The sequence below is a fragment of the Eucalyptus grandis genome, chromosome 2 (genome assembly GCF_016545825.1).
Source record: "Eucalyptus grandis isolate ANBG69807.140 chromosome 2, ASM1654582v1, whole genome shotgun sequence".
Taxonomy (NCBI): domain Eukaryota; kingdom Viridiplantae; phylum Streptophyta; class Magnoliopsida; order Myrtales; family Myrtaceae; genus Eucalyptus; species Eucalyptus grandis.
Window position 1 is genome coordinate 45,555,079 of NC_052613.1, and position 15,072 is coordinate 45,570,150.

Genomic DNA, 15,072 nt, shown 5'->3' on the forward strand with positions numbered 1-15,072 from the left:
ATTGGTTGAGAGTCGTTCATGTACCGATTGATGTTGAGGAGTGCATCGAGAATGCAAAAAAATTTGAGTTGGGTAAGTGACATTATTTAATATTTATATATTGTAATTCTTTTTGTATATCTATAAGTAAATATTTTATTTAATCTCTTCTTCTTCTTCTTCTTTAGATATGGATGGTCTTAATGCAGAGATTATCGCTAGTAAATAGAGTTTATCATTGGGAGGATGCCTTGCATTGGTTGTTGCAATGCGCAACCCTGACATTGATCTTCTATTAATCTTGGCCAACCCAGGTGGGAAAACATTTCCAGCAGTATGAGGAATTTGAGTTATTATATCAACTCAGAAATATCATGCTTTAGTTGTTCCTCTTGTTTTTTGTCATAGAGATTAGAAGCTACGATCTATTGCAATTTGAAGGATGATTTGTGCCTTGTTGCTTGCCGGCATCTTAATCAGGTGAAGATCCGTTCATGCAATGAATTGCCTGTTTTGTTATGAAGTTGCTCAAACCCTAAATGTTGATAATATGCTATTTGTCGGAAGGCACATGACCCTGTTGATCTTGCTGGTGAAACTGTGAAGGTTGACCTACTTTCAAAAAGTGGCTGGATATTACTCTTTTCTATTTACTCCTTGATGTCAATTTATTGGTCACTAGCTGCGGATATGTGCAGGGATCCCAGCAGTACCTCCAAATAGCAACTTTTCTCAGTGCAGTCAATTGGAAGAGGCTGCAGATCTTGACCCCAGTACTTTATCTATTCCAAACACTAGGAATCTTGTCTGTCCTCATCATGAGAATTCTGATTCTAATCATGTGTAAGTTCTGCTAAATTGTCCTTTGGGGAATTTAATTTTCTTCATTATGGTAAGGATTATGTTAACCTGACAATTGTGAAATTTAAAGGCTGAAGTGCTTCCCCAATGAAATTAGCTTCAAGTGAAATGTATATAATCTGTGTAAATAGTTATTTTGCATATCAAGGTCGGCATATATTTCTTTTTGGTATATTTCCCGTTTCCAGAGTCGACCTAATATTAAGTTCATCCAGTTGCTGGAAGAAGTGTCAGAACAAATAAAACTAGTGTCCATAACTAGGACCATGCAAATTGTTTTATGGGACATATAAGTAATTGGCATGATGTGTCTACAAAAGAGGTTTTCTTGAAATTTGTCTCTGAGAGTCTCTCTTATTTCCTCCAACGTGTGAAAATACCATATGTTTGAGAATATTGAGATCCTCTCAAATCCTCAAGTTTTGACTTCCCTCAAGGAGTTCCTCCTGGTTTAGAGATGATCATCTTTGCTGTCTTCTTTCTTTTATTTCTTTTGCCACCTTTCTTCACATGGGTAGGTTAAGTTTTTCTTCTCCAATTCCTTTTATGTGCATTTAAAATATTTTATATTTTTGTCCTGGTTTTTCTTGATTTTCTTTTTATACTTTGGTTGCGTAAAATCAGTCTCTAAGTCAAATTTGACTACAGAAAATCAGAAGCACTTCGAAGTTTCCACATGCATCCGTATATCCGAAAGACTTTCCTGTACTTGCAGAGCAGAGGACTTCTACGGAATGTTATGGATGAGAATGATGGTAAAGTCTTTTCTGTTATCTGCTAGCATGTGTTTTTAAGGTCTTACAAACTTTGCGGGTTTAAAGGGAGGAGAAACCTCTCGTATTGGTTCCTCTTGTGGTGCCAGTGTTTGCTGTGATCACCAAAATGGGCAGATCATTTGCAGCACGGTAAAATGTAAAGCAGATGGAGAAGAATCAGAAAGTTTGGTCAATGCTAGTCAATCAAGAGTGCTAGGGATGTCCCCAAATGATGAAGTGGAAGGAGAGATACTCTATTTTCAACATAGATTGCTTGGCAATGCAATTGCTCGAAAACAATTTAGTGGTTTATTTTTCTTCTCCTTTATCTGATTCATTACTTGGTTTGATTATGAACTTTGTTTTTTCTTTCATATATCTTTATCAATTATGGAACCATGACCTTGACTAACTGTTTCCTTTCTGGAATGCGCACACAAATAATTTGATTAATAAGATTAGAAGGGATCTGCCATAGGAGATTGATTCAGCTCATGGTCAAGTATGGGAAACTGTGCTTGTCAACAAATATCTTGGTGAGCTCCGAGTGGCAAAGAAGCTGGGTAGGAAGGAGCGGAAGCACAAAGAAGCCTAGGCCGTTCTTGCTGCTGCTACTACTGCTGCAGCAGCTTCATCTAGGATTTCTTCACTCAGGAAAGATTTGCTTGATGGATCAGCTAATCATGAGGTTATTGGCATTGTCTTAGAAATTACTTTAATGGTCAACGAAGGGGAAAATGATGGTTATTTTGGTTATAATCTTCATTATAATTTCTTGTCTCTGCAGAATTTGGGGAAACTCAACACTACTAGTGGAAGGCCTGGTTATTATTCTCAACTTATGCCACGAGCAAGGGAGACAATTCCTAAAGTGGGTGTCCGCAAGGATTCACTGGAACGACATTCTGGGTCTATTCAGCCAGCATTGGATTTTTCCAAAGATCATCCCAAATCATGTGATATCTGTAGTCGGCCTGAGACACTGATAAATCTTGTTTTAGTCTATTCAAGTTGCAAGATTTCCACCTTGAGTTTTTCCTTTTCTCCAAGTAATCTTAGTTTGCTGCCTTGGATTTGACAAGCTTCTCTGGTAACAAGTTTCTGTGCACATGGATTGCTACCGAATTGTCAGAGAATCCGCTGGACCATGGTACTGTGAATTATGTGAAGAGTTACGGAGTTCTGGAGCACCAACTGTTGATTTCTGGGAGAAAATTTACTTCTGCTACAGAATGTGCTTTATGTGGAGGCAACACTGGTGCTTTTAGGAAATGCAAAGATGGTAAATGGGTCCATGCCTTCTGTGCTGAGGTGAATGGATTTTCCTTTGTGGTTTCTGTAGATATTTCTTTGTTATTATTTTTATACATATAGGAATTTGAATCTGTTTTGATTATTTATGCTCTTGTTTGTGCTTTAGTGGGTCTTTGAAGCTACCTTCACAAGAGGACAAGTAAATCCAGTCGAAGGAATGGTATGTGTCATGCTAGGTGTCTGAACTATTTAATTCCGTGTAATTCTTTGTTTGTCCCTGTAGACATGTATCCCATATTCATGCATGTTTAGTTTCTTTAATGTCGTAAAGCAATGTATTTCACAAAATGGCAGGATTCAATTCCAAAAGGTGTTGATGAGTGTAATGTGTGCCACCATAGATATGGTGTCAGCATAAAGGGGAACTTACTTTTATGATTTTATAAACTCTGTGTTCATTATAAGTAGATGAAGCTAAGTCTGGCTCTCATGCCTGCAGTGCAATTATGGTCACTGTCGGAGCACGTTTCATCCATCATGTGCTCGAACTACTGGATTGTTCGTGAGTGTAAAAACAATTTGTTTATTATTGCTTCTAAAATGTTGTTTGTTGTTTGTGTTATATTATCTTTGATGAATGACAAGTTTGTTTATTATTGCTGCATTCATTTCCATTTTTTTAAACTAAAAAAAAAAAAATAACTTGTTGGAACTTGTTGGAACTTGTTGGAACTTAGAATCGACCCCAAAACCTATGACAGGGTAGGTTCCAAGTTCTTGATTCAAACGGGTAGGTTCTAAGTTCCAAAAATGAGGAACTTGTACCCAAGGGTAGGTTCCAGGTTCCAAGCAGAACCTATAAGGAACCGGGAGCCGCTCACCCCTAAGTGCTACAAGTCAGACGTTGGAGAAGAACGTGACGTGGGTCTCCATTTTCCTTCGGTTTATCCTCACCCTTGCCAACCTTTGCTCAAAAAAAAATCATCCAAAAAATCATAAATTTATTGTATTTTTTCTAATTTAGTCATAAATTTTTTAATTGTACCAATTAAGTACTAAATATTTTTACATTTTGCCAATTGAGTTAATAAAAATCACTGATGTGGGCACTAATTGTCCTCCGTAACACAACTAGCATTGATATAAATAATTTTTCAATATTTTTCGATTTTTTTTTTTTTTTCATATCTTCCATTTTGTTCTTTTATTTTATTTTTACTTTGGCCATTGGCAAAGGCCATGACACCCTCACTAGTCGCGGGCGAGGGTTGCAAACCTTGCTAACTTCGGGCAATGCTCAACCTCGTTGCATCTAGTGAGGGTGACCCTCGCTGGCCTTTGGTGAGGGTGCCCCTTGCCTAAGGCTGGCAAGGGCAATCCTAGCCAGTAGTTGCCTTGAACCAATTGTTGCCCTCGGGTTTGATGATTGGCAAAGAAAGAATGAAAGAGAAAAAGAAAATAACAATATAAAAATTAAAATATATATATTATTGAAAACTGTCCATACCAACACTAATCATATCATATAAGATCATCAACATCCACGTCGGCAATTTCTTACTAGAATTAGCCTGATAAATTCAATTGGCAAAACGTAATAAGGTTTATGATTCAATTGGAACAATTAAAATGTTTAGGACTAAATTGGTAAAAGTGCAATATGTATAAGATTTTTTGGACAATGTTCCTCATTTGCTTATGGAAGCCCTTCACCGCTGTGATTGTGTGGTCCGGGACCTCCGCCAGCACACCGTAGTCAATAACCTAGAAGAAGCCGAGCTTGCGAGCCGCGCACCCCACTTCTTCAACAACAAAACCGCTGCCGGCCAGAGTCGCAGTGGGAGAGGTCGATGGTGGGGATCAAATTGGGCCCCAGCCGGGCTGCCCTTTGGCGGTTGAGTGAAGAGGGAAGGGTGGGCGGTGAGGCCTGAGTCGAGGAGAACTTTGACGCCGAGCTTGGATTCTTCGAAATGCTTGAGCTCTCGGTCGAAGGCATGTTGAGTGGCGTCCGTGACGCCCATGGTTGGAGACTCCTGAGTTCTGGTTGGAGCGATGTCCTGGGGTCGGGTTGGATGTGGATGAGGATGTCGCGTGAGGAAGGAGAAGGACGAAGAGGCCATATACAATGGGGTGGATGATATGAACGAACGACGTGTTGAAAGTCAACGTAAAATTAAGATAGTAAACTTACGAATCAATGCACAGGAACCTAAAAACGGAAGTCATCCCGTCCAGGTTTTAATCGAGCGCTAAAAAGAATAATATGTGACGTCTGATTTGTATGACTCTTAAAAACTTGTGATCTCCAAGTTGTAATAATGTACCGAAACCTGAAAATGAAAATTTTCCCAACTAAGTTTTAATTAGGCGATATAAGCTAAGATCGCGATATTGTATGGCTCAACTTTTGTATTTTTGGGACAAGTTAGCCATGGATAGATAGCTCGTGATCAACACTACCTAATTCCTTCATTTTAAACAGTAATGGAGGTAGAATTCTATCGAGAGGAGGCGAAATTTCAAACTGAGAGATACATATGAAAGGGTATTATTTTGGATATAATGTCAAATACTGTACAAGTAAAACGTACATTGACACCACCGTCCCAAAAAAAAAAAAAAAAATCCGAAATGACATGTTGAACTACCTCGCAGTCACAGGTTGATTAAACTCAAATAGGCTTCTCCGTTGATTCTGTTCTACTGAATTAAATTATGCTCATTGAATCACGGTCCAAACTAGAAAACAAAAACTAAATCGTATATATAGATTTCCCAATGCTATAAGAAAATCATGCTATGATTTCACATTAAGATGGGAAATCAATCAATCTTTAGCAGAATGATAAGTCTTAGATTATTAAAATTCCGACATAAAAGACTTGATTATCCACCAAAAAAAAAATTTAATATACTCCAATTAGGGGAGATTTAAGGGACAGACGATTTCGACGGGAACTACAGTGAAAAGGGGACAGAATGAGTGAATGTTGCCAAACATACCAACTAAATCTGGAGAAAAATAGACGACTCGTTATTTAATATAGTTGCACACGCATGGTAGGAATTAGGACAATGGCTTGGAATTTGGTAAATACCCAAACCGAACTTACAACTTAATCAGCGATTGCTTCTTAATAATAAAAAGGAAGCATCTTATTCTTGCATCATCTTTCATGCCCTATATGCCTCTTATATCATGCCTTGAAGTGATTTTTCAGGGATTTCCTATCCAACTCGTTTGTGTAGAATGTCTTCAGGTATTCGCCAACCTTGAATTGCTGATATATAGCAGGTTTCTCTGGTGACACAAGCTCCGGAAACGGTCCAAACAGGCTTTCACAATCGCTCGGATAGTAGAAAACCGCCACCGACATACGTGATTCTGGGCTCGCATTGGCCAGCACTCGGTGGTCCACACTTTTATACTCATCGTTGGACATGATCTAGGTAAATCCAAATTCATGTTAGTACAGATCTCCATCCTTTATAGAAATGAGACAATTTTTTAGCTTTTTTTTTAGCACGGATCTCCTTAAGACACTGACTAAAGCCAATTAATTTGCAAAAATTAAACTTTGCAAATTAACCAGAGCTTTAAAACTTTCATTAGTGAAATTTCACCTGGAGGAGGTCGCCAATATTGACAATGAGAGCACCCGGAATGGGCGTCACGTCCACCCACTCATCGCCGTGCTTCACCTGCAACCCGCCGATATGGTCCTGCAAGAGCACCGTGATCACTCCTGGGTCGGTGTGGGACGCAATCCCGATCGTCAAATCCGGCTGGGGACAGCACGGATAGTATTGCCCTGCCATGTTTCTCTTCTCCAAGCACGTTATATCCTGTAACTTACTCGGACTCAATCCTAAACCCTCGCTCAACAGTCCCATCAGGAGGCCTCCCAACCATTGGATTTGCTGATTCCACTCTATCACCTCATTTCTGCACACCTCAGGGATCTCTTCCAAGTCTGCTAGTTTAGGGCCCGACCTTATCAGGAGCGTGTCCCTGCAAAATTATTTCATGCTTTGAGCCAATTTCATGTTCTTATTATTCTTCACCCGAATTATCGCCCATGGAATTTTAAGGGCTTGTGTTTATGCTTTTTTATAAAGTAAGAACTCTATTTTGTCTAAATTCAAAATGTTATATAAATTTCAAAAGATGTGAAAATTCACATGTCAACATTCATATGTTGTAAAAATTTTAAACTGTTTTGAGCTAAGAAAATGTCAAAATGAATTCACCGCAAGATTTAAATTAATAACAAGGTAAAACTATATCCAAACATGCACTTAGAAAGAGTTCTTTGACGATATATGTACACTGCAATATTTTATGTTGAGCCACTATACTCGGTCACCAATGACTTCGTATAATTGGCAAAATATTTTGAAACTTGTTCCAGGACAATGAAAATGAAGGTTTATACAGAGGAATAAAACCAAATCCTGTCAATTTCAAGTCACTCGCATTCGCATGTTGCCTTCTCAATATAGAAATTGACATTCCTATGCCTGACCAAACGAATTTCATATATCAGTAGAAAAAGAAGATAATACCATGCATTGGTCAGTTACCTCCAGCTAGCCGCTTTGGAGTGAAGCAAGTCAATATTGGAGAAGAACGCGACGCCGGTCTCTGATTCCCTCCGATAGATCTTCGCCTTCGCCTCCGTTGGCTGCTCATGGAACGCTTTCATTGCCTTGATTGTTCGGTCTAGGACCTCCGGAGGCACGCCATGGTTGACTATTTGGAAGAAGCCAAACTCGCGAGCAGCGCTTGCAACCTCCTTGACAACCAAGGATCGCCGGTTGGAGTCAAAGCCGAAGAGATCAATGGTCGGGATCGACTTGGGCTTGGACCCAACGGGCTTGGCGGTGGGTAGAATGTCTGGCGGGTGGATGAAGAGAGGAGGGAGGGATTTGACGCCTGAGTCGAGGAGGCCCTTGACTCCGAGCTTGGAGTCTTCGAATTGCCGGACCTCTTGGGCTCGGTCGAGGGCTGATTGTTCCTTGGCGTTGGTGACACCCATCACGGTTCCTGTCATCATTATCTTCTTCTTCTTTTGAACTTTTCCTGGCTGTGTGCTCTGGAGGAGAGGGGAGGGGGTTGATTTTAAGGGGAGAGAGGGGACCATGGCATTCGAAACATTGCCTTCGTGACAAAAGTTGATAGAAGGGCAGCTGCATGGTAAAAAGATGAGTTGGTTCACTCACTCCTCGTTCTTCATCTAAGGAAAAATTATTGTCGCCTGACTTGTTGCTGCCAATGCATCATCACCACAGTCCCACTATCTAAGGTTCTTTTGCACACTTGTAAATCTCAATAACTCTCTCTCTCTCTCTCTCTCTCTCTCTCTCTCTCTCTCTCTCTCGAATAGCCAGTCTGATGAGCTATCTTGATGTAGGTTTTGCCGACAAAAATGGAGATATTTTTTTTTCATTTATAGCTTCCAAATTAACGGAGATCAGGAGACCCATTGAATTGATAATAAAACCAAGTCTACTTGAATTTCAAGTTGCTTTGAGTTTTATTTCTCCAAATCTTGTTATTTTTCTCATTTTAGAATGATATAGGGAAACCCCTAAACTGAATCTGGCTCTCAAAACTTATGGACCAATTCTGGTTAAGGTGTTTTGTTGAATTGACAGTTTTTTTTTTTTTTTTTTTTTTTTGCAGTTGCATATATTGGCAAGATTGATGGGTTGATAGAAATCTTTGTTCTTAAGTGGCGGGAAAATAGCTCTCAACTAGTAGCGATTAGCTAAATCAATTATTGTTCTAAAGTTATAATTCACAAGCTACTAGCATATAGGTTTAGGATTTTCTATGGTTAGTGGATCAATCCCCTCAATATATCTAGTCAGAACCCTAATTCATTTTCTTCACAACTCCCGCACAAAGTGTCGTAATACTCGGACTGCATTTGGTTTAGCTTTCTCTAGGGACTTTGAGCCTCTTTTGTCACTTGGGAAAAAATTAAGGTGCTTGGCAATAATTTTTTTGGCCACTTAGGGAAAATATCAGTATTGGCAAAGTTGGAAGCCTAAAGCAAGTGGGGACCTACCTTGGATTTTCATTTTTCAAGGCAAGTCCCAAAATAAATGAATTTTTTTACTTCCCAAATTATCCCTACTAATAATTTCACATTCCGATTTCACCCTCACGACTGTTCATCTACGATGCAGATATGGAATTTGCGGAGGTGGGGGAATTGGACGGACGTCGTCGGTGTCCTATAGCCTTGGCTACTCATCGCTTGACTCACATAACGTTGGAGTCCAAACCAGCCACTTAGCTCACGTGATGCTGGAGTCTAGATCTAGCTTGCCTAAGGTCATGCGACCTTGGCGTCGCCTCACTCAGGATCGAGGAGGGACAAAGCTGGAAGGAGAAGAAGGAGAGGGGTTAAGGCTGAGCAGGAGGCTCTCGGACAAAGCAATCGGAGGAGAAGTGGACTCCGAGACCAAGACGGGCACGGCTTGGAGCCACTCCTACCTCAACCAGAAGCTTGGCACCACCTCTTCTACCCCAAGTAGTGCCGCAAGTGGATTGTCTAGCTCTTCCATGCCGAGCGCTAGCGTCGAGCCTCGTGCTTTAGCCATTTGTTTTCTATGTGATTTTGATTGATCGGTTAGCTGGCTGGTTGCTTCTGCGGTATGCTTAAGAGCAGGAGTGTTTTTTTCTCTCTTTTTATTTCAAAGTTGCTTTACACAATCAATCCAACAGTATTTACATTTGACAAATACACATTTGCTCGAATATACATGAAAATTACATGAGACGTGAGACGTGATGTGGGAGCTCAGTATAAATGACCCTTGGACCATAGTTGAGTCGTTTTGGCCCCTAAGCGTGAAGAATTCATTTGGTCAAATATCACAGCTCATGATCGAGCGACCACGGATTGGGAAAAAGTGGAAAAATCCAAGGTGACCTAATATCGTAGTATAGTCTCTAAATTGCTTGCCACTTTTCATGTGGGTTTGGTGTTCGAAAATAGTAATTGTACCTTGGAGAGTTACTTTTCAAAGGACCCTCTAAAGTCATGGAGTTCCTTTTTCATGTTGAGTGAAAAATCAAGATTTAGCTGTGTCATTATTATTATTATTATTATTATTATTATTATTATTATTATTATTATTATTATTTTATGACTTTGGAATTTGGAACCGTACAGCCGGCAACCGGCGACGTAAATCCGGGATGACCTTTGCATGAACCCATCTCCCACGGGCCGCAAGTGAGTTGCGCAATGGGGACGCGGAGTTTCGAACTCCTCCCCTCCCGGATGAGAGGGCAAGGCGCGAACCAGCGCGTCCACTGTAGGGTGGGTATCTAGCTGTGTCATTATTTGAGTGCATAATAGAGAAAATATTGGGTGCAACTGTAGTAGTCACCTCAACCATGCACAAGTTCATTCTATGAACAACACGTGTCACTTGTGGGCTCACCTTTTCAGAAAACCTACAAGCCCCTTTCTCTCTTTTATTTCTCTATCTTCTTGCAGTGTTTTCTTCCTTTTCTTTTTGCGCCATGGACGACACTCGTGTCTCGGATTGCAACAGCCAACCATGGATGAATCACTCACAAGCATGCTGATACTCATCCATGGCCGTTTTTGATGTCGTTCGGGCATGCTATTAATCCGCAGCTATCCATGTTTCGCACCCCACCATGGGCAACTGGCTCATGAGCGATGCCGATGCTCATCACAAGTCGTTTGCCACCCTCATAGCTGCCCTTGGTCCAAGGACAAGCCCGAGCTTGAGCCCAAGCCCAAGCCCAAGCCCAAGCCCCTTGTCATCCACAACCCCAAGCTCTCCCTTAGCCCCTACATCCTCGAGGTCTTGTGCAACTCCAATGCCGTTGCCTCCTAAGCTATCGCTAGATTCAACAAGGACAACCCTTGCCTTGGCACGAGAATCGAGCCCTTGCCAAATCCAACGAAAGTGACCCTCGCATGTGGCTAGTGAGGGACATGACACCCTCGCCGATGCCATCGCCTCCCAAACCCTCACCAAATCCGACGAAGGCAACCCTCGCCTAGGCTACAAGGGTCGAGCCCTCACCAAATTTGATGAAAGTGACCCTCACTGACCATAGGGGAGGGCCATGACACCCTTGCCGGCCCTCACCTATGGCCAATTGTCAACCATGGGCCAAAGGTAAAGAAAGGGGAAAAAAATGGGAAAAGAGAGAGAGAAAGAAATGGTGAAGAAGTCTGGGGATCAAAAAAAAAAATGGGGAAGAAGAGAAGATGTGTGAGAGGAGAGAGGCAAGGCGAGATTTCAATTTTCTAAATGAGCAGGCCTACAGTGACACGAGTTATTCACTTAATGTACTTATGCATTGTTGAGGTAGCTACCACAGTTGCACCTAATATTTTCTCCTACATAGTAATGTTAATGGGTCAATCTCACTCCGATTAACTTGATTAAATTTAAGGGTGTCAAGGATTTGGGTCGATTCGAATTTTCATGATACCTTAATCCACCTGAACCATTTTGGTACATGTAAGTTTGTGATCTGAACCGCCACCCAAAAACAACGTTCCGGTTGGGTCGGGTTTGCCCCTTCTCCTTCCTCCACCCAAGCCACTCTCTGAAACCACGCCATTCTCCCACAACCCTAACTGTGATTGAGAATACATAATTACGTTGGCCTTAAAATGGAACTCCTCTCCTCTTCTATTTGTCATGCCGTTGTTATTAAGTCTCACCCGTAGCACTATACCTTTGACCGGTGGTGACGCGATCGCCAATGGAGGCAGATAAAGAGATGTTGATGAAAGAGGGGACGGCGGAAAGGCAAATGTCGTGGGGGACGGGGCACTCGTTGGCGTATGCTGATGCTTCTGACGTGAGTTCGTTGGAGATGGCAACGAAGCTGGTGACAGAGGTGGAGATTGCTCCATTGATGAGTCGAACGAGAGTGCCGCCATGGTTGCGAGGAAGAGGATTCTCGAGACTACCATTATTACCCAAGTGAAGATTTCTCACTTCAGTGGCCACCCTTCCAACATGAAAGGGGGAGGTGAGGGGTTCAAATCCCCACCTTCTCAGGGGGATGAGATGGGGACGTGTAAGTTTCAGGAGTAGTTTCGACTTCCACGCCCCACAAGAGGCAAGGCAAAAGTCTGAAAGTAAGTGTAGAATAGGAATAGAGTAGGCCTGACAAAAAAAAAAAAGATTTCTCACTTTGTAATTAGATTTTGGCTTTTATTTTTTTCAGTCAAAGGAGTTTAGCTTCTACTTGGATTGCCTGAAGAGAGGGAAATATGAGAGCCCTCAGATCTTTAATCAAACGGCGGAGACTAGAGAGCGCATGGTTTCATTTGTTTCGGTTTGATCCGAAACCAAAGCGAAAATGCTATGATACCCATTTATTTACCCGTTATCTGAATCGGATCAAGACCCGAACCGAAAGACCCAAAAAATTTTGTTCAGTTCGGCATTGGGTATTTTTTACACCCCTAAAATCACATACTCTCATATTCAATAGGTTTTTAAGTAGGATGGGTGGCTGTACCTAATGAATCTATAGTCAAGCTTGGCAGGTCTAATATGAGACTATTTAAGGACAAAGCGCATCAATTTTTTCTTCACATAAACAAATGTGCTTATTTAGTTTCATTGTTCATCATGGATTTGAAAAATTTACAAAAATAATGCGGGCTGTTGTACGAGATGCGTATACACTGGTGAAAAAATTACAATTTCTTACGAGAGAAATATTACGAAGAAATATTTAATAGAAAATTATTTCGAACACATATAAGGTAAGATATAAGAGCATAAAATATTCAAAGAGCACTTTGCTAAGACACATGTCAAGTGCAATTTGACTTCTTTCATTTTTCAAGAAACTAAAAGTATGTTGCCGTAACTTCTGAATCAATTCTATATATGTAGATTTAATATAAGAGATAATTGTTTTAGATATTGCTATTGCAACCGATTTAAAACTAGAAGAAAGAACATAAGTTCTGCGCGGGCAATAAAAAAAATACACCTATTTCGATAAAGAAGATCCCAAGGTTTTGATTTTTAAATTTTATGGACATCTTTCAAATATGAAATTTCGTCCTTATCTTCTCAATTTACACCTTTGGTCATTGCATGCAACATATACTTGCAATTCACTTAAAGTGAATTTACATAGATTTCAATAAAATATTTTATTAGAAAATTTTAATCTTGCAACTAAAGGTTGAGATGAGTAACTTTTTTATGAGAGAAGGCGGTCGATTTATAAATGATCTTTCCTCCATATATGTTTACATGGTATATAAAATGTATAGCCAATTTTTCATCCACTAGTCTATTCAGAGATTGAAGGCTGAAGCTTACTAAAAAGGACAAAAAGAATTCTTTAACTAAGTTCTCAGGTTAATTTTCAGATATGCAAACGGTACTGTTAATTGTGGGACATTATATGAATTTGGTAAACATTTTTATATATATTTTAAGACCCATAATTCTCTATAAATCTATCAGATGGAAAATCTGTTTAGCCGGGTCTTAAGGGTGGCCAAAGGTGGAGCGACTATGCTCAAGCATAAGGTGACATATCACTCGATCGAATAGAAAGGAAAAATACCAAACAAATTCCAAATCTATTGCAATTATGCTACTTTAAGTCCTAAATCTTTTAATTGTGCCAATTTCAATTTAAACCTTTTTATATTATATCAATTGAGTCCATTTGTTTAATTTAGGTTGGATATGGCACAACTACCGTTGATATGGATTTTTTATTATAATTTTTCTTTTTTATTCTCCCTTCTCTTTCTACCAATGGCCTCAACCTTCGTTGGGCCATGTTGGATGAGGACGAGTGCTAATAAGGGCCACCCTCGCTAGATTTGGCAAGAACATCAACCTTGTTAGATTTGGCAAAGGGGGCCCTCACCGAGCATGGCTTGTGGCAAAAGAAAAGGGAAATAAAAAAATTAAAAAATTAAAAAATATCCACATCAACATCAGTTATACCACATACAACATTCAACATCCACATCAATAATTCCTAACCTAAATTGGCTAGATGAATTAATTTACAAAACGTGAAAATATTTAAAATTAAATTAACATAATTATAATGTTTAAAACTGAATTGACACAAATACAAAATATTTATAACTTTTTTTGGTACTTTTCCCTCAAATAGGAAGTACAAAGTGTTATCAAATATATCTGAAAAGAGCAACTATAGCAATGGATCCGACAGTGATTAAATAGCTGAAAAATAGCTGAAATGTGGTTGAATTTCAGCTATTTTAAATTCTAATTGTTAGTTGTCTAGTGTAAAATTTAGTGATTAAATATCGTAACCTATGAAATTTCATATACCATGCCCCTCTTTTGAAACTTGTACGTTGTGAATATTTGTTTTTGAGTCCTTGGATGTACGAGTTTTTATATCACCTACTATGGACCCTTGTAATAAGCATGTTCTCTAGAAGTACCTAAAAGCTTCTCAATGAACAGTTTAATGTTGAAAAACATTTGAAGTTGACATGTACTTGCTCTATTCTTGAGCACAACTATTTTACTAAAGTTATTCAAACAGCGTGAGCATTTTCTTATTTTCCTCCTAACCCAATTTGGAAAGAGCAAGAAACTAATGTTTTTTTGGAATGCAAGGTCTTATTTTATTGTCAAAATAGCAGTCGGTGCTTAGTGGAAAAATCAATATCACCTCTCAGGTAGCCGATTTCCTTATGGGAAAATTAGGACGCAAATTATAATAATTATGTTCTTAAGAATAATTTCTGGCTAGAAATAATATTCTCTAGGCGAATTTCTGAATAGAGATACACATTTGATAACAACACGGAATTTCTATTCTCGAATATAATTTCGTTTAAACTAAAAGCATTGATGTAGAAATCGCACATCAACAGGCAAGTGGTGAGCGAGAGGCGAGCAACCGGCATATTGCGAGAGTGAGTAATGAGAATATTTTTTATTTCTTATCTATTCCAGAAATAGAAAAGTAAAAAATATATACTTCTCATTTTTATTCCAAACCTATATCTAAACTAAAAATTTGTTTCGGAAATAGGAAAAAATAATGAAGTTACGTTACCAAATGAAAATTTATTCCAAACTTTTTCCAAAGAATAAAAGGAAAAATAGAGAAACAAAATAATTATCATGCACATCCTTAGTGGCCGATGGAGCACCATCATTAGCTAGAGTAACAACATCTGTG

At 39.5% G+C, this 15,072-nt stretch overlaps 1 protein-coding gene and 2 long non-coding RNA genes across 3 annotated transcripts; 2 read left to right on the forward strand and 1 right to left on the reverse strand.

Annotated features, from left to right (window-relative positions):
• Positions 1 to 427: 427 nt before the first annotated feature.
• On the forward strand, positions 428 to 586 carry LOC120290433. The gene is made up of 2 exons (XR_005548428.1): positions 428 to 459; positions 547 to 586. It is a non-coding gene; the product is annotated as an uncharacterized LOC120290433 (long non-coding RNA).
• Positions 587 to 2,825: 2,239 nt separating this feature from the next.
• Positions 2,826 to 3,274, forward strand: LOC108956287. The gene is made up of 3 exons (XR_001982437.2): positions 2,826 to 2,906; positions 3,016 to 3,069; positions 3,204 to 3,274. It is a non-coding gene; the product is annotated as an uncharacterized LOC108956287 (long non-coding RNA).
• Positions 3,275 to 5,862: 2,588 nt separating this feature from the next.
• On the reverse strand, positions 5,863 to 7,943 carry LOC104433240 (1-aminocyclopropane-1-carboxylate oxidase homolog 4-like). The gene is made up of 3 exons (XM_010045925.3): positions 7,434 to 7,943; positions 6,474 to 6,861; positions 5,863 to 6,295 (listed from the first exon to the last, which is right to left on the reverse strand). The coding sequence occupies exons 1-3, from the start codon at positions 7,904 to 7,906 to the stop codon at positions 6,047 to 6,049; spliced, it is 1,110 nt and encodes a 369-aa protein (XP_010044227.2). The 5' UTR covers positions 7,907 to 7,943; the 3' UTR covers positions 5,863 to 6,046.
• Between the last annotated feature and the right edge of the window lie 7,129 nt (positions 7,944 to 15,072).